This window comes from Dendropsophus ebraccatus, chromosome 4 (genome assembly GCF_027789765.1).
Source record: "Dendropsophus ebraccatus isolate aDenEbr1 chromosome 4, aDenEbr1.pat, whole genome shotgun sequence".
Classification (NCBI taxonomy): domain Eukaryota; kingdom Metazoa; phylum Chordata; class Amphibia; order Anura; family Hylidae; genus Dendropsophus; species Dendropsophus ebraccatus.
This window is the reverse complement of record NC_091457.1, coordinates 7,645,324-7,670,791: the sequence shown is the minus strand read 5'-3', so window position 1 is coordinate 7,670,791 and position 25,468 is coordinate 7,645,324. Positions and strand designations below refer to the sequence as shown.

The window sequence follows — 25,468 nt, the reverse complement described above, 5'->3', positions numbered from 1 at the left end:
AAAAGCTGCAGCACTTGCAAAATCATAGATAAGTGGGGGTGCTGGGAGTCAATATTAATGGTCTATCCTGGGGATAAGTCATCAATTGAGTTGCCCTATTACACATCTTAGCATAAAAGTATTGAATATCAGCAAATCCAGGTAAACCGTTTGTTTTTTGCCCAGAGTATCGATAGTAGTATTGAGATTTCGGTGCATCACTTATTCGGATAAGGAGTCTTGGCAAACACTGATACAGCCTATGGTTGTATCCGTGATCTCCCAGACTCCCACAGACAGTTGTGCAGCCATCACATTTATCAGGGATGCCGTACTGTATGACGTCCTTACCGAGCATTGAGGAGTTGTCAGAGTACGGGAAGCCGGAGTTATCTTGCAGCTGTCCTGAACCTAATCCTGAGATCGGGAGGTCCATGGTGCCCCCATTCATTATCTAGGGGGGATAAAGAGAAAAGGTTATATACTTCAGCTTCGATCCCGCTGTACAGTCAGACCTGCGTATGGACAAGGCTGCAGTGAGAGGAGAAAGATTAGGGCAATAGTCATCATCTGAAAGTCATGGAAGTTACCTTTTTACCCCCAGGAGAGGAGGCGTCAGGAGGGGGGGTGCTGGTGATGTTGAGTGGACTTGACCCACAGCTGGATGGTGAAGACCCTCTTATTCTGCACAAAAGAACAAAAGCGTCACTAAGTGAGACAACTACAGTGAATGTCATACACCATCGGGGCTATAGAAGGCGACATCTGTGGCTCAACTTTAAGGGTGCGTTCACACGTACAGGATCTGCAGCAGATTTGCTTTGCATCTAAAACTACAAATCTGCTGCAGATCCTGTAGGTGTGAACGCACCCTAAGGGTGCGTTCACACCTACAGGATCTGCAGCTGATTTTCTGCAGCAGATTTCAGTTAAATAACTGAACACAGCATCAGATTTGATGCTGTGTTCAGTTATTTAACTGAAATCTGCTGCAGAAAATCAGCTGCAGATCCTGTAGGTGTGAACGCACCATAAAGGGGTTTTCCAGGTTTACACGTCGATAGGCCAGTTGCTGAAACTTGGCACCCCACCTATTAGCTGATGCAAAAGCTACAATTCCTATAGTAGCTGGGCAGCAATGGCTGGTAGTCCAGACATAATGGGAATTGTAGTTTTCCAACAAATGGAGTGAGAGGCCCTGGTCTTCTGTGTAGTAGGGGCACAGGTTACTGCAGCTCGGATCCTATTCAATTCAATAGATGCTAAGCTGGAGTTCTGGAATCAAACATAAACCTGCCCCCCTTAGGCAAGAATCTTCAATCTGTCGCCCTCCAGCTGTTGGAAAACTAAAATTCCCAGCATGCCCGGACAGGAAAAGCTTTAGCTCTGGCTGTCCAGACATTCTAGGAATTGTAGTTTTGCGACAGCTGGAGCCTCGGGTCGAAGATCCTTGTCCTAGAAGGAGCAGACAGAAGTGGAGTTTATGCTGAATTTATTGAAAGTGCTAGAAGAGTTGAATATCTCTCCGTAAGACTAGATCTCGATAAATGCAATGTAAAATATTACAATACGGAGGGGGAAAAAAAAAAAAAAAAAAAACATTAAAAAAAATGCATATTATGTCATACGAACAGCCACAAGGTGGCGCAGTTATCACTCGTATCTTGTGCCATTGAGAAATATTGTAGAAGGTTTATTCTGCCCCCCTAGTGGTCACCCTGTGGGCCGTGTTTCTTTGACATAGGGATTGTTTCTAGTACAATACACCCAGGATTTATATTATTAGTCACCTGTGAATTTCCATGATCTCTTCTGCGATCATTCTGCCGATCTTCCCAGCTCCGGCTCTGGTTCCCCCAGGAATGCCAGGCACTGTCGGATGGGTTCTCTTTGTGCCACCTGAAAATTAAGGAAAATCGTGACCTTAAAAAAAAAATGGACGCTACTATTTGTATTTTTTTTTTTTCATATAAAAGGGAGGCAACATACTAAAACAGCACCAGGCTTGCTTTCTTTCCCTGCATTAATATAGTGCCTACATATTTAGCGCTGTAAGAGCTTGTGGCCCTGGCTCCCTCAAAGCTCAAAATCTAAAATCCTAATTTAAACATAACTTTTGATATGTTTCTGCCCATGGTGAGACTTTTTTTTTTTTTAAACATCAGTTGTGGGGTGGGGTGGGGTGGGGTGGACAGAGAAAAGCTCACACACAGATTTTTGTGTCTTCAGCAGAAAGCAGCAGCTGAGAACTGGGGGAAGGAGACTGAATAGATAACAACAAGTATGGAAGGAATTATTAGTCTCACCATGGGCAGCAACATATCAAAAGTTATGTTAGAGTGGAATCCCCCTTTAATATATCTGGATGTTTCTTGGGCGAGCAAGGAAACTGCTGCATGGCAATGCTAATCACTGGCAGCAAACCGGCCATAAATTTGCACACGTCTGTAAGCGCTGCCCACAATCACGGACAGCACTTTGTGGCTCAGTCACGGCCCATAATTCACAACCCACTACATTCCTGATAGTGACCCGTGCAGCAATTGGTGATCTGCAAAAGTGGTGCCTGTGTGAATAGGCGCACAGAAACCGATACATGCGATCAAAATTACAAATCCGCAATTACAAATAAATTCTGCAGACGTGTGAATGAGGCCTAAGATGGGGATCGGGAACCTGAGGCCCTCCAGCTGTACAAACTGCAATTTTCATCAAGTTTTAGCTGTCCAGGCCTGATAGGAGTTGTATTTCTACAAGAACTGGAGGTTCCCCAACCTTGATATAAGATGGCAGAGACCAGACTCACCCTCTCCGGATTGCAGGACGCTGTCCATGCTGGGCGGGGAGGCTGCCAAATGTGAAAAGGCTGAATCTCCGCTCTCTAGAATGTTTGCTCTGCAATAAAACAGACAATGTTAATAGACTGGCACACAGAGACACAGACAGAGACACACACACACACGCAGAGACACACACAGAGACACACACAGAGACACACACAGAGACACACACAGAGACACACACAGAGACACACACACACACACACACACTCCTGGCGTTACCCCCGTCCCATCTGTCCCTCTGCCTATAAAGTTACATTATACCAAGGGACAAATTAGGAGCCGCTCACACACCACCTCCCCGGGAGAAGCCGCCCCTCACCGGAATAGATGTCATACTAAGTGCAGCAGAACTTACGATACAACGGTGTTGGTGGAGACGATGTATTCTACTTCTTTGGTCCAAGGGTTCATGAAACTGAACCAGCGACTCTTCAGGGTGATGAAGGAGCCATCTTTGATTTTAAACTTGTAGCAATTTGTGGTGATTTTTTCTCTGGTCTGTAACACTGGAAGGAAAGGCGGACGTCACACGGGGTGAATGGCAGTGACCGATACTGGTAACAGCAGATCACATCCTGTAGTATAGTGATCAGCAACCCAGGACTCTCCAGGAGCTGTAAAACTACAACTCCCAGCATGCTCAGACTCCATAGCTGCTTTAAGTTAGTCTCTGACTCTCTAGCTATTGCACAACTACAACTCCCACCATGCATCGGTTGTCAAGGTATTCTGGGAGTAGTAGTTTTGTAACAGCTGGAGAGCCAGACAGGCTTTATCCATGAGGTCATGATGGGAGTAGTAGTTTTGCATTAGTTGGGGAAGAATAGTTTGCAGGGCACAAAAAAACAAAAAACAAAAACAGCGCCACTCCATCTTCAGGTTGTGTGCAGAATTGCAGAGGACCCGTGCAGTAATACCAGACCCAACCTATGGATGGATGTGGCGCTGTTCAGTAGCCATGGTCGCCCAACCCCTTTTGACCCTGGAGTTGTTACCTTGTCTATGGCACTCTGCGAGATTCCCGATATCGTCTTGATGAAAATACTCGTAACACGACGTTCCTAAAAGTTCTTGCGGTAAGTACCCTAAGATGGCGGTCGCCCTGTAACGTAAAAGAACGGTAGTTACAATTCTGAACAGCAGCAATGTCTGAGGTGGAGTGAAATCCAGGCTCCCCCCTATACTTTACACTGCAGATCTGCTCTATTACAGAGCAGCTATGACCAAAGACTCCAGCATGGAAATCCCAGTGTTATGGATCTTACATTACATACAGGGTAACTACCTATAGGTGGCACTAGAGGGACAGTTTTCATCCTCCTAATTTCCCCCCTCCTCTCCCCGCCATGTAAGTCTCTATACACCAGATGGTTCTCCTTAATGAGAATTGAGTGCTGCACCAAAAATCTTCTTATCTAGCTGACCACTGTCCTGTTTGATAGCCATTAGCCATTGCCTCTCTAGTGCCACCTATGGGTAGAAACCCTGTCATTTACTTTGCTATAAGATAACCAAACACCGTTCTTACCTCTGATCTACAAACACGAATTTGCCGTCGATGGCGTGCCGCGAGACGTACTCTGTAGACTTTACCCGGATCTCCCCGTTTGCAGGCTGCGGTACTATGTGCGGGTGTAAGCGTCCGATGGCGACAAGGCAGCTAAGATTACAGCCCTCGCTGTCGGGTTCGTTGTCCTCGTCGAGGCCCATTTTTGTGGGTGGCCAGCTCTTTAAATATCCAGTGCTATGAATAGTGCAAAAACTTTTCCGGTCTCCTGCAAAGCAAAGGAGAGAAGACGCTGGTCACATGGGAGGAACAGAATCAGGAAGGGGGGGGGGGGGGGGCTCCTGCTCCAGCCAGACGCCTTACGGAGAGGTCGAGACTGATGGTTTTTATTGCACGCCTGCATTATGGGGGAAGGGGGACAGCAGCAGTTCGGGCCACATTTATGTTCAGACGTCTCACCTTTCTTCTTCGAGCAATTAGAGGGGAAATCTTTATCTTCTACTTTCACCGAGGGTCTGTTACACTTCATCCTGCAGAAGAATGAACGCCTGGCTCCGGAGCACAGCCGCGACGGACCGGGGGTGATGTCCGTCTTGACAGGGAGACCGGCTACAAGACAAAGACATAACAGTCTTAGCAAGGGATTTTTCTTCGTCATTATCTAACGCATGCCTGCACAGCACAACACTATATACTACAGCCGGTGTATGGACAGTATATAGCAGTGGTCCCATGTACTTATGGTGTATGGACAGTATATAGCAGTGGTCCCATGTACTTATGGTGTATGGACAGTATATAGCAGTGGTCCTATGTACTTATGGTGTATGGATAGTATAGAGCAGTGGTCCCATGTACTTATGGTGTATAGATAGTATATAGCAGTGGTCCCATGTACTTATGGTGTATGGACAGTATATAGCAGTGGTCCCATGTACTTATGGTGTATGGACAGTATATAGCAGTGGTCCCATGTACTTATGGTGTATGGATAGTATAGAGCAGTGGTCCCATGTACTTATGGTGTATGGATAGTATAGAGCAGTGGTCCCATGTACTTATGGTGTATGGACAGTATATAGCAGTGGTCCCATGTACTTATGGTGTATGGATAGTATAGAGCAGTGGTCCCATGTACTTATGGTGTATAGATAGTATATAGCAGTGGTCCCATGTACTTATGCTGTATGGACAGTATATAGCAGTGGTCCCATGTACTTATATATATATATACTATCCATATAGCATAAGTACATGGGACCACTGCTATATACTGTCCATACAGCATAAGTACATGGGACCACTGATATATATATATATACTATCCATATAGCATATCAGTGGTCCCATGTACTTATGGTGTATGGACAGTATATAGCAGTGGTCCCATGTACTTATGGTGTATGGATAGTATATATAGCAGTGGTCCTATGTACTTATGGTGTATGGACAGTATATAGCAGTGGCCCCATGTACTTATGGTGTATGGATAGTATATATATCAGTGGTCCTATGTACTTATGCTATATGGATAGTATATATATCAGTGGTCCCATGTACTTATGGTATATGGATAGTATATAGCAGTGCTCCCCAGCATGATCCAGGCTATGGATAGTATACAGTACAGTATATATAGTACATTTATATAACACAGAGCAGATCAGATACCTAATTATCCTGGACACCAGATAACATAGGACAGGCTGCAGGTACCGAGGCCCCAGCTCTTATATAACCTATAGACCATCTAAGTAATCTCACATAGGCGCAGATAGAACAGCCGGCTGCAGATAAAGCTCCGTTCTCGTTGTGGCTGGACCGGCGTCTCCCTGATACACAGCTCCAAATCCTCAGCTTTTTTATAACACGGTTATTGAATTACAGAATGACATGAACCACAGTTCACTATTCCCATCATCTCTCTTCTGCACCATTGTCTGTAAGGACCTCCATAGTGGTCAGATACTACACAGGACATGTGGGGGTCCTGGATGTGACCACGCTCAGGTCCTAAAGCAGAATATGGTCTCCGCATGACATGCACATATAATCCAGAATAATACAACTTACTTTTTGCATCGATAAGCCTTTCCCGTGGGGCCGTGTCCGAGGACGACAACTGCTCCTTCACTTTGGCGATGTCCTTTGGGTGTAGGTAATCGAATAAGCTTTGCCCAATCAGATCATTCTGTAAGGCAAGAGATTTCACATGATTGGTTAAGTTACAAACCCCGCCCCCTTTCTGGTATCGTGCGTGTTTACCACCTAACGATTTGTCGGCCTCGACATGTTATTTAGAATAATAAATCATTATTTTTGGGGTGTGGAACCAATTGTCTGCAGATCAGTGATTTCTTATGGGAAAATTTGCTTTGGTTTAAGAGTGGATTTGTATTACAAGCGCCGTCCCGGAACGAATTATGCTCGTAATCCAAGGCACCACTGTATATATACTGGGGTCTGGGATATGTATATACTGGAGTCTAGGATGTGTGTGTGTGTGTATTATATATATATCTGGGATATGTATATATTGGGGTCTAGGATATATATCTGTGCTGTCAGTTTTCAGATCACGAGCAGCAGAGTACACTTACCTGCTGCTCGTGATTCGGCATCCGGGTCCCACCCCCTCCGGCTGTCAATCATTCTGGAGGAGGCGGTGGCCAGAGGACCGGAGAGACGTGCCGGATCACAAGACCACAAGACAGTACAGATTCCAGATCACAAGCAGCAGCGTATACTACCTTATGCGCTTCTTGTAATCCAGCCAATATATACACATCCCAGGGCCCAACAGATACATATCCTAGACACACATATACATATTATATATACTTGTACACACACACACATATTCCAGACTCCTATAAATACACATATCTGTGCTGTCAGTTCTCCATCATTATCGACCACACGTAACCCTGTTTATAGAGGAAGATGCGCTGCCGACAACCATAAATTTTAAAGCCGGTTCAAAAACACCTGATCGGTCAGTCGGTCGTTTTGCCCGTCCTCCACTGATCACTGTCAATTTTACACGACCTGATTATCACCCGCAGGAGCGTTTCTAGCAACACACCCGGCCGATAATCGTCCTGTGTAAAAGGCCTGCATCAATGCTTGTCAGGTTAAAGGGGTTCTCCAGCGCTACAAACACATGGCCACTTTCTTCCAGAGACAGCACCACTCGTTTCATCTCCAGTTTGGGTGCAGGTTTAGCAACGCTGTTCCACTGAAGTGAATGGAGCCTAATTGGAAACCCCACCTGATCTGGAGGCAAGAGCGGGGCTGTCTCTGGAAGAAAGCGCCCATATTTTTGTATCGCCCCTTTAATGTAGGTTTACACAACACTAGGGATGCACGATGCACCGAAATATCGATACTACTATCGATATTTCGGGCCAAAAAACGATTCGGTACCAGGATTTCCTGGTATCGATACTTTATATTAAGCTGCCTAATAACGCAGCTTAATATAAAGTATAGAGCAGAGAACACGGCCGGCGGCTAGCTAAGCGCCGGCCATGTTCTCTGTGTGCTGCCCTCTGCCCCCTGGCGTCACTTCCTCTTCCTCCGCTCACTGCAGGGAGAAGTTATAGCCGGCACACAGCGATCGCTAGTGCCGGCTATATAACTGTGCAGTGTGCAGATGCCGCTGTCACAACAGACAGCGGCCTCTGACCCATCCTGAGCCTCTCCAGAAGCAGTGGGGGTCGGCTACTATGTGTAACAGACCCCCGCTGCTAATGACCCGCAGCCCGTCACATCTCAGCCTCCTGTCCCCCTGTCATGCAGCCGTCCATCTGCGGCGCTGTTCCTATGCATATTCCTGTGTGCACACTCTCGGTGGCTGCTCTTCCTGACCGGCCTGAGTGTGCACACATGAATATGCACGGAGGAACGGAGACCTGACAGCTGGGAGCTTCCTGGAGCTGAGGGGAGGGGGATTTGTAAAGGGAGCTAATTTAAGGTGGAACAGACAGCCTGAATCTTGGCCAGCATCAAAGGTTAATCTTCCTGCTGGCCGAGGTTCAGGCTGTCTGTTCCACCTTAAACTCCCTTTACAAATCCCCCCTCCCCTCTGCTTTGACAAGCCTCATGCTTTGAGTGGTACCGCAGTGAGAGCAGGGGATGTGTGCAGACATTGCAAACATCCCTGCCCTCTGGTGTGTCCCCCCCCACATCCCTGCCCTCTGGTGTGTCCCCCCCCCACATCCCTGCCCTCTGGTGTGTCCCCCCCCACATCCCTGCCCTCTGGTGTGCCCCCCCCCCCCAGCCACATCCCTGCCCTCTGGTGTGCCCCCCACATCCCTGCCCTCTGGTGTGCCCCCCACATCCCTGCCCTCTGGTGTGCCCCCCACATCCCTGCCCTCTAGTGTGCCCCCCCCCACATCCCTGCCCTCTGGTGTGCCCCCCCCCCCCCACACATCCCTGCCCTCTGGTGTGCCCCCCCCCCCCAGCCACATCCCTGCCCTCTGGTGTGCCCCCCACATCCCTGCCCTCTGGTGTGCCCCCCACATCCCTGCCCTCTGGTGTGCCCCCCACATCCCTGCCCTCTAGTGTGCCCCCCCCCCACATCCCGGCCCTCTGGTGTGCCCCCCCCCCACATCCCTGCCCTCTCGTGTGCCCCCCCCCACATCCCTGCCCTCTGGTGTGCCCCCCCCCCCACATCCCTGCCCTCTGGTGTGCCCCCCCCCACATCCCTGCCCTCTAGTGTGCCCCTAACATTCCTGCCCTTAAACCCCTGCCCTCTGGTGTGCCCCCCCCCCCACATCCCTGCCCTCTGGTGTGCCCCCCCCCACATCCCTGCCCTCTAGTGTGCCCCTAACATTCCTGCCCTTAAACCCCTGCCCTCTGGTGTGCCCCCCCCCCCACATCCCTGCCCTCTAGTGTGCCCCCCCCCCCACATCCCTGCCCTCTGGTGTGCCCCCCCCACATCCCTGCCCTCTGGTGTGCCCCCCCCCCACCACATCCCAGCCCTCTAGTGTGCCCCTAACATTCCTGCCCTTAAACCCCTGCCCTCTGGTGTGCCCCCCCCCCACCACATCCCTGCCCTCTAGTGTGCCCCTAACATTCCTGCCCTTAAACCCCTGCCCTCTGGTGTGCCCCCCCCCCACCACATCCCTGCCCTCTAGTGTGCCCCTAACATTCCTGCCCTTAAACCCCTGCCCTCTGGTGTGCCCCCCCCCCCCATCCCTGCCCTCTGGTGTGCCCCCCCCCCCACATCCCTGCCCTCTAGTGTGCCCCTAACATTCCTGCCCTTAAACCCCTGCCCTCTGACAGGAACTGACCTGCCAGGCAGAGTAACCCTCTCTTGTCTGTCCAGACCTGGCAGCCTTCACCAGCTCCCTGCAGTGTGGGGGTTGTAGTCTGTACCCAGTGGCTGATTAAATGTACCCTGGACTGTTCACCCAACCTGGATCCCCCCCGTCAATCCGCCCACTACTGCCCCCCCCCCATGCTGTCCCCAATAAACACAATGTTTGGTCCCTTGCTGCACAGAGGATGTCAGGAGAGGAGGGGGCTGATCTTATAGGGGAGGTCACAGCAGCACAGAGGATGTCAGGAGAGGAGGGGGGTGATCTATAGGGGAGGTCACAGCAGCACAGAGGATGTCAGGAGAGGAAGGAGTGTGCTGATCTTATGAGAGGTCACAGCAGCACAGAGGATGTCAGGAGAGGAGGGGGCTGATCTTATAGGGGAGGTCACAGCAGCACAGAGGATGTCAGGAGAGGAGGGGGGTGATCTATAGGGGAGGTCACAGCAGCACAGAGGATGTCAGGAGAGGAAGGAGTGTGCTGATCTTATGAGAGGTCACAGCAGCACAGAGGATGTCAGGAGAGGAGGGGGCTGATCTTATAGGGGAGGTCACAGCAGCACAGAGGATGTCAGGAGAGGAGGGGGCTGATCTTATAGGGGAGGTCACAGCAGCACAGAGAATGTCAGGAGAGGAGGGTGCTGATCTTATAGGGAGGTCACAGCAGCACAGAGGATGTCAGGAGAGGAGGGTGCTGATCTTATAGGGAGGTCACAGCAGCACAGAGGATGTCAAGAGAGGAGGGGGCTGATCTTATAGGAGAGGTCGCAGGGTCCCAGCAGCTCAGAGGATGTCAGGAAAGGAGGGGGCTGATCTTATAGGAGAGGTCACAGCAGCACAGAGGATGTCAGGAGAGGAGTGTGCTGATCGATAGGGGAGGTCACAGCAGCACAGAGGATGTCAGGAGAGGAGTGTGCTGATCGATAGAGGAGGTCACAGCAGCACAGAGGATGTCAGGAGAGGAGGGGTCTGATCTTATAGGGGAGGTCACAGCGTCCCAGCAGCACAGAGGATGTCAGGAGAGGAGGGGGGTGATCTATAGGGGAGGTCACAGCAGCACAGAGGATGTCAGGAGAGGAAGGAGTGTGCTGATCTTATGAGAGGTCACAGCAGCACAGAGGATGTCAGGAAAGGAGTGTGCTGATCTATAGAGGAGGTCACAGCAGCACAGAGGATGTCAGGAGAGGAGGGGGCTGATCCTATAGGGGAGGTCACAGCAGCACAGAGGATGTCAAGAGAGGAGGGGGCTGATCTTATAGGAGAGGTCGCAGGGTCCCAGCAGCTCAGAGGATGTCAGGAAAGGAGGGGGCTGATCTTATAGGAGAGGTCACAGCAGCACAAAGGATGTCAGGAGATGAGGGTGCTGATCTTATAGGGGAGGTCACAGCAGCACAGAGGATGTCAGGAGATGAGGGTGCTGATCTTATAGGGGAGGTCACAGCAGCACAGAGGATGTCAGGAGATGAGGGTGCTGATCTTATAGGGGAGGTCACAGCAGCACAGAGGATGTCAGGAGAGGAGTGTGCTGATCGATAGGGGAGGTCACAGCAGCACAGAGGATGTCAGGAGAGGAGTGTGCTGATCGATAGAGGAGGTCACAGCAGCACAGAGGATGTCAGGAGAGGAGGGGTCTGATCTTATAGGGGAGGTCACAGCGTCCCAGCAGCACAGAGGATGTCAGGAGAGGAGGGTGGTGATCTATAGGGGAGGTCACAGCAGCACAGAGGATGTCAGGAAAGGAGTGTGCTGATCTATAGAGGAGGTCACAGCAGCACAGAGGATGTCAGGAGAGGAGTGTGCTGATCTATGGGGAGGTCACAGCAGCACAGAGGATGTCAGGAGAGGAGTGTGCTGATCTATAGGGGACGTCACAACAGCACAGAGGATGTCAGGAGAGGAGTGTGCTGATCTATGGGGAGGTCACAGCAGCACAGAGGATGTCAGGAGAGGAGGGTGCTGATCTTATAAGGGGGGGGGGGGGGTTGTATTTTTTTTCGAGGTATCGAACTGGTATTGAGTATCGAACTAAAAAATCAAGTATTGGTATCGAACTCAAAATTCTGGTATCGTGACATCACTACACAACACCGCAAGCTGCATGGTCACATAATTACTGTGCACCGCTTTTATGTTGCAACCTAAAAGTCCATCCAAGATTTCGGTCTGGTCATGGTGGCAGCACCTGCTGGTTGCATCTTATCGCCACTCATTCTCATAAGTTGTGATGCAGCCAGACACCGTGTAGCCATAGTTCAATTGTCCCCACCCAGTCCAGTCCTGGTTACTGGTAATGGAGAGCAAGAGGTCTGCACTGTGTGAACGTCTCCTACCTGACTGTAATTTAGGATCTTAAATACGGATTCCGATACAAAGAGGATCTTTCCGCGGTCACAGCCCACCACAAAGAGGAAGCCGTCTGCTGCCTGAGAGGGGGGGAAAGGTATTAGCTACACATACAGACATAGTATATAGGTACACAGACATAGTATATAGGTATACATACACTGCACTTTATATTCTACTACATTACTCATGAGCTGAATGTGGATGGACTCGCAGGTTGCCCAATTGTAATTACTTCCGTGCATAGGGCTGCAGAGGTTACCCCTTTGTACAGCTAAGACATTGCAGCACATTATCCAATCCAAAAGGAACAGCACCGGTTGGAGTCTATAGAATATAGAGTTCAAGTGCTCGCCTCACCAGACAGGACCCCTCCGTCCAGACATAGATCCACAAATTCAGAAGGAGACAGCACTGTTCACAGCAAACGTGATTACTTTATTCACATCCTACTCCCGCAACGTTTCGGCTGATTCTCAGCCTTTCTCAAGCGTGAGAAACGTTTCGGGAGTAGGATGTGAATAAAGTAATCACGTTTGCTGTGAACAGTGCTGTCTCCTTCTGAATTTGTGTATTGCAGCACATTAGTCCGGGACATATCAGCGAGAATCCACTCCTTATAAGATGGAGCGCTTATATCTGCCATATGATGTCTACACCCAGGAGGCAGACAGGGGGCGCCCTGATGCAGGTGTCAGTGCTGGGCATGTCTGGTAGTTACACCCAGTGACTCACTGTCGCCTGCTGCTCACGGTTATATCATTTCCCTTCTATGATGGGAACACCACGCACAGAGAACCAAGTAACGTCCATAGTCCGGGGACCACCCAGGTGGAGCCCGCAGCCCCTCACTCTGTTATAAGACACATCAGGGATGGAGTGACAGCCGCCATGAAGGCCGACACAACATCAGTGCTGACATGTTTTACAGTGTTACACGTCAGTCCTCCGAGGCAAGATACAAGTTCAGGCTCATCCAGAACATTCTGTCCCCCGAACAAAGAGACAACCCTGACTGACGTCTTATACCTCTACAGCAGTGCAGACATCCCACTGTATATAGTATATATACTACTATATAGTCTGCCTGAGCTGTATAGAGGAGGAGGAGTTTTATCCTGTATTATACTCCAGAGCTGCACTCACTATTCTGCTGGTGGGGTCACTGTGTACATACATTACATTGCTGATCCTGCGTTACATCCTGTATTATACCCCAGAGCTGCACTCACTATTCTGCTGGTGAGGTCACTGTGTACATACATTACATTACTGATCCTGAGTTACATGCTGTATTATACTCCAGAGCTGCACTCACTATTCTGCTGATCTGATCCCTCCCATCACCTACCCTGAGAATCAAATGCTTCAGTTCATCATCTGACAGGAATGAGGGTTTGTAGTTTGCTTCTGTATAAGGATTTGTAGCACCTGTAAAAGAGAAGATGTTACACTTGAAGCGGCTGATAACAGGGAGCAGCACAATGACCTGGAGGATAGAAGAGGCTATGGATATGACCCCCCTTACATGCAGCCCCCTCCTCACCTCGCAGAGTCTTCATATGCTGTACGGCCATTCTCAGCACGGTCAGCTTGTCCAGCTTCCGGGACATGGCGTTACACGTGGGAACCAGAGACGCCAACTCGTCAATAAAACTGTTCATTTTGTCCCTGCGCCTCTTCTCAATCTGACTGTGAGCCTCCCTGTGATCAGAAAGCAAAGGTCAGCGTACACGTCCAGTGTATCGGATCACCCCTCACCACCCGCCAATAACAGACCGGGGAGCCCACCCCTCACCACACGCCAGTAACAGACCAGGAGCCCACCGCTCACCACACGCCAGTAACAGACCAGGAGCCCACCGCTCACCACACGCCAGTAACAGACCAGGAGCCCACCCCTCACCATCCGCCAGTAACAGACCAGGAGCCCACCCCTCACCATCCGCCAGTAACAGACCAGCGAGCCCACCGCTCACCACACGCCAGTAACAGACCAGGAGCCCAGCCCTCACCATCCACCAGTAACAGAACGGGGAGCCCACCCCTCACCATCCACCAGTAACAGACCAGGAGCCCACCCCTCACCATCCACCAGTAACAGACCAGGAGCCCACCCCTCACCATCCGCCAGTAACAGACCAGGGACCAGGGAGCCCACCCCTCACCATCCACCAGTAACAGACCAGGAGCCCACCCCTCACCATCCACCAGTAACAGACCAGGAGCCCACCCCTCACCATCCACCAGTAACAGACCAGGAGCCCACCCCTCACCATCCGCCAGTAACAGACCAGGAGCCCACCCCTCACCATCCGCCAGTAACAGACCAGGGACCAGGGAGCCCACCCCTCACCATCCACCAGTAACAGACCAGGAGCCCACCCCTCACCATCCGCCAGTAACAGACCAGGAGCCCACCCCTCACCATCCGCCAGTAACAGACCAGGGACCAGGGAGCCCACCCCTCACCATCCACCAGTAACAGACCAGGAGCCCACCCCTCACCACACGCCAGTAACAGCCCGGGGGCCCAGCCCTCACCACACGCCAGTAACAGACCAGGAGCCCAGCCCTCACCATCCACCAGTAACAGACCAGGAGCCCACCCCTCACCATCCGCCAGTAACAGACCAGGAGCCCACCCCTCACCATCCGCCAGTAACAGACCAGGGGCCCACCCCTCACCATCCGCCAGTAACAGACCAGGAGCCCACCCCTCACCATCCGCCAGTAACAGACCAGGGAGCCCACCCCTCACCATCCACCAGTAACAGCCCAGGGGCCCAGCCCTCACCACACGCCAGTAACAGACCAGGAGCCCACCCCTCACCACCTGCCAGTAACAGACCAGGAGCCCACCCCTCACCATCCACCAGTAACACACCAGGAGCCCACCCCTCACCATCCACCAGTAACACACCAGGAGCCCACCCCTCACCACACGCCAGTAACAGACCAGGAGCCCAGCCCTCACCATCCGCCAGTAACAGACCAGGGGCCCAGCCCTCACCATCCACCAGTAACAGCCCGGGGGCCCACCCCTCACCATCCACCAGTAACAGCCCGGGGGCCCAGCCCTCACCACACGCCAGTAACAGCCCGGGGGCCCAGCCCTCACCACACGCCAGTAACAGCCCGGGGGCCCAGCCCTCACCACACGCCAGTAACAGCCTGGGGGCCCAGCCCTCACCACACGCCAGTAACAGACCAGGAGCCCACCCCTCACCACACGCCAGTAACAGCCCGGGGGCCCACCCCTCACCATCCACCAGTAACAGCCCGGGGGCCCAGCCCTCACCACACGCCAGTAACAGCCCGGGGGCCCACCCCTCACCATCCACCAGTAACAGCCCGGGGGCCCAGCCCTCACCACACGCCAGTAACAGCCCGGGGGCCCACCCCTCACCATCCACCAGTAACAGCCCGGGGGCCCAGCCCTCACCACACGCCGGTAACAGACCAGGGGTTCGTCGCCACACACACACACACGTGATAAAACTTACCGTGCGTTCTTTATCCGACCTTCTGCATATTCTAACCTGAAAATATATATATATAAAAAAAATAAAATAAGTTGTGTGTAAATGTAAGAGGTGAGGACATGAGCTATAGTGGGCGATCCTGTGACTATATATCTGGAGGGGGCTGCTTCTTACTGAGAAGATCAACTGGTTGCAGAACTACAACTCCCAGAATACTGGAGACACATGTATGGAACACAGCTGTAAAGGATGTGGCCTGTGGATGGCAGGGCATGCTGGGAGTTGTAGTCGTGCAACAGCTGGAGGGCTGCAGGTTAGGGATCACTCCTTCACAGCTCCTCTGTCAGGGCATGATGGGAGTTGTAGTTTGGCAATTAGCGCTGCTGAAGAGGCAGAACATCCTACATGCAGCTCTCCATAACTTCCCTGTGTTTTGCAAAAGCCGGAGAGCCACAGGTTGGGGAACACTGCTGTAACGTGACTAGAGGATGTACATGTACATTGCTGATGACAGACATACATACATACATACATAACTGATGGAGCACATACATACATACCTAACTGATGAAGCACATACATACATACCTAACTGATGGAGCACATACATACATACCTAACTGATGGAGCACATACATACATACCTAACTGATGGAGCACATACATACATACATACATACATACATACCTGATGAAGCACATACATACATACCTAACTGATGGAGCACATACATACATACCTAACTGATGGAGCACATACATACATACATACATACCTGATGAAGCACATACATACATACCTAACTGATGGAGCACATACATACATACATACCTGATGAAGCACATACATACATACCTAACTGATGGAGCACATACATACATACCTAACTGATGGAGCACATACATACATACATACATACATACCTGATGAAGCACATACATACATACATACATACATACCTGATGAAGCACATACATACATACCTAACTGATGGAGCACATACATACATACATACCTGATGAAGCACATACATACATACCTAACTGATGGAGCACATACATACATACATACATACATACCTGATGAAGCACATACATACATAACTGATGGAATACATACATACATACATAACTGATTGAAAACATACATACATAATGAAGCACATACATACATACATACATGACTGATGAAGCACATACATACATACATTCATCACTGAGGGAGCACATACATAAATATGTACCTATAGAACCAAAGTGTGCAAAGCAGCAGCCTACCCTAACTTCCTTTATGTCTATTAAACTTTATAAAAAAAAAAAAAAAAAAAAAAAAAAATAGCTAGATATATATATATATATATATATATATATATATATATATATATATATATATATATATATATTTATATATATATATATATATCTATATAGCGTAAGCTGTGAGTAGTGTAGAGCACATTGTAGTCATGGTACAAAGTCTTATACTCACATGCCGTGTGGGTCGTCTTTGTCGGTATCCATGCCTTCTCCATGGCTAGGATGGGAAAAGAAAAGCAAAGTGACTGTCAGCTACACCACCTCTGTACATTGCACCATGTAGAGGACATTACATGTTTTATATGTTCTATGCATGGTCTGGGGTGCAACTCCCCAGGTTGTGCGCTTTACCACCTTAACCGCTATTTATTTCTATAGGACCAAACTGCAATACCAGACCTGACCCACAGCCAGTTGTGGCGCTGTTTCTGTAAGGAATCCTCCATGTTTTGTGACTGTCAGAGCTCCCTTTGCTGGGGACCCCTGAGGACAGAGGCGTGCAATAACAGAGCGATGCGTCATATTTATTGGATCGCTCACCAGCCAGTTGTTTTGGGTGGAGATGACCGGTGTTCATCAAAAAGGAATTCACATAGAGACTGGTTATTAAAGGGACAGTCACCGGAACCCTCTCGTGACTCAGCTACAAAGACTGCGCCTGTTTATCAAGCTTCTTTAGCTGGAAATGAAGAGTTTTCCAGGGTTTTCACAAACTTTTGGACCAACTTCCTATAAAAGTTTTACCTATTTGGCAACTAAGAAAGTGAAATCCTGAAAGATTGCAGGGGCTAAGGGTGGAGCAAATGGGAAGCGTACAGCAGCAGGTGAACTAGGCTGCAAATTCTGCATGCTATAAAAAGGATCATGCTGCAGTTTTTCTTGCAATATGTAGTTCTTTGGCACACAGTGTACAGACTGGTTGCAGATTGTCCCTATAGAGTTCAATGGGAATGAGAAAAAAAAAAATTGCTGCCAGTGATCTGTAGAACCACAGCAAGAAAACATATCAGGGTTTTGCAACCTGCGGCTGTTGCAAAACTACAACTCCCATTATTCCCTGACAGCCTTTGGCATGATGGGAGTTGTAGTTCTGCATCAGCTGGAGAGCCGCAGGTTGCAAAATACTAATTTATTGCATGCACTCGCCATTCAGTCAGTGCATGATGGGAGTTGTAGCTCAGGGACTAAGAACACTGGTATCTGATTGGTGGGGGCTGACAATTTGGAAAATTCACCAAAGCCCTACAGTTAAAACTACTATTCCCATCCCATGCATTGATTTGTGACATGCAAGTTTGTGCCCCCCCCCCCACCCCCACCTTGTAGAAAACCTTGTTGCAGCAATCATGACCGAAAATCTGCACCGATTCAGACCCATGTGACTGAAATGAGACGGACAGCGGAGACGCCATCATCAGAAGGAAAGCAAAGTATCGGGCAGGTGACGTGTAACTGGATAATAGTTCCAATTAGGGTAAAAATAAATAAATTGTATAATAAAATCATAAATCATGAATTTATAATATTTTATTTTTATTAGATTATATTTTATTATAATTTTTTTAACATCCAGTTACACGTCACCTGCCCGATACTTTGTATATGTAATATTATATATATATATTATATATATATATATATATATATATATATATATATATATATATATATATATATATATATATATATATATATATATCTATATATGAAAAATTGAAAAATATACTTACTCAAAAGAGAAGCTGTCAAGCCTAGAAGACAAGATGACAATGCGTTAGGCACTTGAGAGCAGTCGTACACGTCAAATAACTATTCACTAATCTAAAGCTTGGATTGGAAATGTTCCCGATAACAGGAGCGGCCCCGTGCGCCATCAATCCTGGTACAAGGCTGACCGACGTGCCAGAACAATGGAGATAGCTTCAGGACCTTGTGATGGGTCACATACATTATACGCCTTATACCCTGCCGACATCACCCAACATGGTCTACTCTTCATCTAGACCGGGGATGGGAACCTTTGGCTCCCCAGCTTTTGCAAAACTACAATTCCCATCATGCCTGGACAGCCAAAGCTAAAGCATGATAGGAATTGTAGTTTTGTAACAGCTGGAGGGCCGAAGGTTCCCCATCCCTGGTCTAGATGCAGCAGCCGCCCTATAATCTCAGGGACATGCATCTGTGGGTGCATTGTGGATGGGGGGGGGACTTTCGGACCCTCCAGCTGTTGCTAAACTACAATTCCCATCATGCTAAAGCTTTGGCTGTCCAGGTATGGTGGGAATTGCAGTTTAGCAACAGCTGGAGGGCGGCAGGTCCCCACCCTTGCTTTGGCGCTTTGTACTATTACATAGGCATTGTATGCAACTTTGTTTTTTCCTAATGTGTGTATTTCAGAGGGGCATGGCGGGCGGTTTCTTGCGCGTTCTGCATCACCAGTGTCACTGACCGTTACCGTCAATCTAATCTTATAAATACGGGTTTAGGCTATAAAATGTCCGATTCTATTGTAATGGGGACAAATAATAATAATGCACCCTGGGTAAATGGTCGGCCTGTTCGTGCACGCTTGTGTTGATACGGCTGGCAGAAGCAAGAGCGCATTCAAGGCTTACGGCAACAAAAACAACCAGCCATCAGGACTAAAAACGCCAATCTCCGTCATTGGATGTCAATGGGAAGCGCCTCCTGCGGCTCCCATCACTTATGTATATGGAAGAACTATACAAAAAAAAAAAATGATAGAAAGAAATAACGCTGTGGTTTCTATGGAAACAGGAGAAGGAAAAAAAAAACAACAAAAAAAAAAAAAAAATGCATAAGCCACGGTCTGTAAGATGTGACATAATTGTCAATCAGCCTCAGCGTTCCAGGAAAAAATATATATAACAATGATTTTTTTTTTTTCCCTTTAAGGATCGGAAAGTCGTCACGTCTCCTGTCAGCTGGGATGGTTTTAGCCAAGTCGTGTTTAAGGTTTGTTTTTTAATCGAAAAAGTCATGAAGCTGCTGCCTATATATAAGAATAGTGATGTGTAGGCTAGTACCGGGATGGGGGGGCAACTCTCCAAAATCGATATGGATGGGGGGGGCGGGGCGAGGAGGGTGCTGATCAGGGATGGAGAACCTTCAGGACTCCAGCTGCTGCAAAACTACAATTCCCATCATGCCTGGACAGCCAAAGCTAAAGCTTTGGCTGTCCAGGCATGATGGAAATAGTAGTTTTGCAACAGCTGGAGGGCCGAAAGGTTCCCCCTCCCTGGTGTAGATCCACAACAAGAGCCATTACTTACTCTCCTATTGGCCCACTGCACAACCCCCCACTAAAGAACCACTGCACCAAGCTGCGTGACCCATCCCCCAGGACCTGAAAGCCACCACAAGAACATCCCATAGTTACAACTGGTTTCATACACATCTACAATGTATGTAGGTTGTATATAACATGTATTATACAGTATACACCACCCCTGACCCTGGAGATCAGAGAGTCTAGTGATTGGTTCTTCCTGGAGAAGCCGGAGAAGGATTATATAACTCCATAGTGACCTTCACTGACAGGCCGCCTTTAATCTCTACATGTGCTGCAGTTATATAAACAGGGCTCTTATGGAACCTCCTGACCACCAACGGGAGATAAAGAACTGATAGATATATATATTATATATGGGCAACAACATCACATAAAGGTGCAGGGGGGCCCTATAGACTAAAGGGGCCCTCCACCATTTTATAAGGTAGTAGTATAATATCCATCTAGTGTTTACCAACCTGTGACTCTCTAGTTGTTGCAGCAAGGTCAGCCTGTATAAGGTAAGCCCCACTTCCCCCGAGACCCCTAGAACAGTGTTCCATAGCCTGTAACTCTCTAGCTATTGCAAGACTACAACTCCCAGCATGCCCTGTAATTCTTAACCCTGTACTACCCAGCCTACAGACTCTCTAGCTGCTGTAAAACTACTACTCCCAGCTCGTCCAGCGACCTCCGCACCCCCCTATACCAGTCTGCAACCTACAGCTGTTGCATAACTACAACTCCCAGCACGCACTTATGATAGGAGCTGGAGAGCACTGATCTATGGCTACGTCTGTATACTTAAAATGGAGATAAAACTTGTATTCTCTATTGAATACTTGATTAATATTAGGGGAACTCCGACAAAAAGATTTTCTTTCAAATCAACTGGTATCAAAGTTATATAGATTTGTATTTTACTTCTATTCTTCTAGTACTTATCAGCTGCTGGATGTCCTGCAGGAAGTGGTGTATTCTTTCCAGTCTGACACAGTGCTCTCTGCTGCCACCTCTGTCCATGTCAGGAACTGTCCAGAGCAGGAGAAGTTTTCTATGGGGTTTTGCTGCTGCTCTGCACAGTTCCTGACATGGACAGAGGTGGAAGCAGAGAGCACCATGTCAGACTAGAGAGAATACACCACTTCCTGCAGGACATACAGCAGCTGATAAATACCAGAAGACTAAAGATTTTTTTTTAAATAGAAATACATTTCAAATTTGTATAACTTTTTGGCTGTGGTTGATTTGAAAGAAAATAAATTTCCCTTTAAGAACATGCAAATGAAAAATTAGATAGATAGATAGATAGATAGATAAATCTATATGTATAGCAAAGCTTTATCTGGAGAAGGTGAATAACAACCCATACAAGTTGTCACTCAACTATCCCAAATTGTGCCTGGCAGAACAGTTCCATCATGTCATGCCTAAGCCTGGACAGCCCACCATGCTGGACACCCCCTCCCTACAATATAAGTCTATACAGCGGCCAACCAGAACTTCTCCCCCTCCGCCCAAGACTCCACTTACTGATAGTCGGTCAGACTCCCCTTCCTCTTGCGGTTGCACTCCATGCTGCTTGTGCTGAGCGAGCTGGATATGAGGTCGGTGGGACCCGAGGAGATGAAGTCATTAATAGTAGAAGTGATATCCATTCTTTGGTCAGCCATTGGAACATCTGTAAGAGAAACACCGGAGGGAAAATGTGAAGAAAGAAGAAAAAGAAGAAGGGCTGAGAGGTGGGCGAGAACGGAGCTCCCCTTATACAACAGCCATAAGCCGGGGTATGGCTTTACATCTTATCCTCCTCATCTCAGAGCATCTTCCATGTTACTCGATACACAACGGCGGGTTATATAATGAGGGGACGTAACGCGCAGGGCGGCTATTGGGAACACTCACCTATAAGATTGCGTCTTGGTGGGCGAGAAGCGACGGATGAGAACCCTTTGTTATGTGGGGTTTTTGCAGGCTTGTAAAGCTGGTCACCTGCTGATCATGGTCCTGTCGTCTGTCAAACACTGAAAGGAAGGAAAAAAGAAGAAGAAAGTTAGATTTGGTTTCTACAAAGTTGCCTGATAATATCCCTAGATGGTCTTAGCGTCATCAGATATTAAATTAATGCCCCTCCCCATAGTGGCAAAACTACAACTCCCATCATGCCTGGACAGCCAAAGGCTGTCCAGGCATGATGGGAATTGTAGTTTTGCAATGGGTCTTAGTGCACAACATCATATGCAAACTATAACCCTAACCGCTACTGCATGCACGCAATAAAAAGTGCATTCACAATTTAACTCGGGCGCATGTGCAACAACTGAAAGCTTAGCCTGTCCTGCAGCAGCTGCCAATCACTAGAGCAAGCGCCATGCAGACACTGAACAAGCAGGAATGCTGGAAAGGTTCCCACCATCATGATAACTAGCACCCACGATCGTGCCCCAGTGTGTTGACTCCTAACCAGGATGAAGCTTACTAATAAAGATATTTGAAAACACACTGAGCCAAACTTATTATTACTCAAAGTCACCGAGCAGCCGCTTTGGCCATTTCCTATACACATAAGGCGCTACGTGCACAAGGATACAGGACACGGGGACCCTAACCCATTGTAAGTCATACCAGGGGCCCCATAGGACTGCTGTCTTATGTGGCAAAGAGTAGTGTTAAAGGGAAACTCCGGCAAAAATCTTATTTCTTTCAACTCAACTGAAAACAAAGTTTTATAGGACTTGTGATTTACTTCTAATAAGAAACCTCCAGTCTTCTAGTACTTATTAGCTGCTGTATGTCCTGCAAGAAGTGGTGTAATTTTCCAGTCTGACACAGTGCTCAGTGCTGCCACCTCTGGCCATGTCAGGAACTGTCCAGAGCAGGAGAGGTTTTTAAATAGAAGTACAGTGGTATCTTGGTTTAAGAGTAACTTGGTGTAAGAGCATTGCTTTGGTGTAAGAGCTCCCTGTACTGGGTGGGAGGGGGAGTGGAGGAGGGGCATGGTCTGCATATCGGGGTCTACAGTCCTGTACTCTGACCCAGGAAGTGTCCCTCACCTTCCAAATCATAGCAGATCCACTTCAGGCTGGGGCTTACATCAGGGGACAGGACTGTGGAGGTAATCTCTCCATAGCTGTAACCCCTCTCTCCCCGGACGCTACATGTATGTGCCCACATCTGCCCTGCTCATTCCTTCATGCCCCCTGCAGTCTCTGTCCGCCCTTGTGTTTCCCATCCTCTCCATTACTGTACAGTAACATATATCACAGATTCTGCTGTTTCTGAATGTTTGTTTCATCTGTTTTACATCTTATTCAGAATAATAAATCATTATTTTTGGGGCGTGGAACAAATTGTCTGCAGAGCAGTGATTTTTTATGGTAAAATTTGCTTTGGTTTAAGAGTGGATTTGGATTACAAGCGTGGCCCCGGAACGAATTATGCTCCTAATCCAAGGCACCAGTGTAATGTACAAATCTATAAAACTTTCTGAAACCAGTTGATTATATGGAAAAAAAAAACCCACTGGAGTACCTTTTTAAATTAATGTGTAGTCACCAGCAGAGAACAAAGGATGTAGCTGTAAATTAACTCTTTGTTGTCCTGTTTTGGTGCCTCATCTCCCTCCACCCCTCCACTCTTCATGGAAAACAAGACAGGGGCGACAGTTTCAAACTGCCTTTTCATGATAAAAAAATGCATTTTTCGGCTAATAAACCCAATTACAAAGTTTCTTAAAAATTGCCTGGACTACCGATTTCTGCAAAAAAAAAAAAAAAAATTTAAATGACAGTGACACTTTAAGTAAACTTGCCAAATGTGCGAGTTCAGCAGCGTTCATGTAAATCTGAACGCTCGGCATTTGACTCCTCACTGCTGGAGAAGTTGAATGCAGCCCTAGGGCCGCCAGGAAAACATGGATGCAGCCTATGGCTATACCCAGATTTTCCTAGACTCCCCTGGGGCGGCATCCAACTTCTGCAGCCACCAGGAGTCTGCTCTAACTTGAGGTCTATGGTGCGGAGATCCACCTGCTGCACTATCCACAGCCCTGAGCTGCCCGGCAGGTAGATCTGGCAGGCCCGGCTTTTATCCTCCGTCGCTCTGTAAACACTAGGCCGCTGGTCCCCCCTTGTGTTGGCCCGGTTACAGCGTTGGCACAGGAATGTGGATGATGTCTGTTTTACATTAGTCTTCTCATTCCTCGGAAAAACTGCACAAAGAAAGAGTTTCTGTAAAATGCTAAAAAAAAAATAAAAAAAATCTGGAGATGTGAGCGGTGATGCCTCCTTAGTCATAGCGCCATCACGTCAGGAGATTGTGGGTAGAGGATCTACTCAGCTGCACAATACACAGATCAGCTGTGACAGGTGGAGCGATAACATGGATGGCACGGAGACAATGGCGCGGTGCACCAGGTGACCAGGCAGTTCTTCAGATTGGTGTTTTTAAGGCAAAAGTGTAAGGATCTGAGCAAGAAGGGCCAAATAGTGATGTGTAGAGGCCGGGGTCAGAGAGGCTGCCCGGGCCCGGGTCAGAGAGGCTGCCCGGGCCCGGGTCAGAGAGGCTGCCCGGGCCCGGGTCAGAGAGGCTGCCCGGGCCCGGGTCAGAGAGGCTGCCCGGGCCCGGGTCAGAGAGGCTGCCCGGGCCCGGGTCAGAGAGGCTGCCCGGGCCCGGGTCAGAGAGGCTGCCCGGGCCCGGGTCAGAGAGGCTGCCCGGGCCCGGGTCAGAGAGGCTGCCCGGGCCCGGGTCAGAGAGGCTGCCCGGGCCCGGGTCAGAGAGGCTGCCCGGGCCCGGGTCAGAGAGGCTGCCCGGGCCGGGGTCAGAGAGGCTGCCCGGGCCCGGGTCTCTAGTATGTAGTGGTCAGTACCAACCAAAAGTGTCCAGGGAATGATGATTGGGGGCCAGGGCCATTGATGTGTGCGGGTGAAGGCTAGCCCGTCTGGCAGCTTGTCGTGGACCGGTCAGAGCCCATGTGACCCCTGTCCACTACCAATAGCGTCTACAACGGGGATCAGAACTGAAGCAAAGGTAGAAAGCACCTGGTGTGATGGGTCACGTCCTCCATCATACTGGAAGCCAGGTGTTTGCGTCCCCAGGATGCACTATAGGAAGATGACAAGATGGCGGGGCAGTGTGATGGGCAATGTTCTACTATCCACATTAAGTCCCCCCCTCCATGACAGCGGATAATGCCCCTGGGGACCACACTGCATACATTGTACAGGAGTGAGGAAAGTGACATCAAGGTGGTGACTCCAGATCCCAACCCGATCCATCATCTGTGGGATGTGCTGGAGGAACAGGTCCCATCAACAAAGGCTGCACCCATCACCTTACCGGATCTGCTGCTGATACCACAGGACTATAGGGTCCAGCGTA

General features: G+C 48.9%; 1 protein-coding gene across 1 annotated transcript in view; it reads right to left on the bottom strand.

Annotated features, from left to right (window-relative positions):
* BMAL1 (basic helix-loop-helix ARNT like 1) overlaps positions 1–25,468 on the bottom strand; it is a 43,124-nt gene that overhangs the window by 624 nt on the left and 17,032 nt on the right. Inside the window, exons 2-18 of the mRNA XM_069965083.1 lie at positions 21,995–22,113; positions 21,623–21,770; positions 18,528–18,548; positions 16,970–17,014; positions 15,502–15,537; positions 13,542–13,699; positions 13,347–13,426; positions 11,983–12,075; positions 6,403–6,520; positions 4,789–4,938; positions 4,351–4,597; positions 3,818–3,924; positions 3,178–3,328; positions 2,786–2,874; positions 1,770–1,878; positions 570–663; positions 331–433 (exon numbers count right to left, since the gene is read on the bottom strand). Coding sequence (XP_069821184.1) covers positions 331–433; positions 570–663; positions 1,770–1,878; positions 2,786–2,874; positions 3,178–3,328; positions 3,818–3,924; positions 4,351–4,597; positions 4,789–4,938; positions 6,403–6,520; positions 11,983–12,075; positions 13,347–13,426; positions 13,542–13,699; positions 15,502–15,537; positions 16,970–17,014; positions 18,528–18,548; positions 21,623–21,762 — 1,741 coding nt within the window. The 5' untranslated portion in view covers positions 21,763–21,770; positions 21,995–22,113. The remainder of the gene's footprint in view (positions 1–330; positions 434–569; positions 664–1,769; positions 1,879–2,785; positions 2,875–3,177; positions 3,329–3,817; positions 3,925–4,350; positions 4,598–4,788; positions 4,939–6,402; positions 6,521–11,982; positions 12,076–13,346; positions 13,427–13,541; positions 13,700–15,501; positions 15,538–16,969; positions 17,015–18,527; positions 18,549–21,622; positions 21,771–21,994; positions 22,114–25,468) is intronic.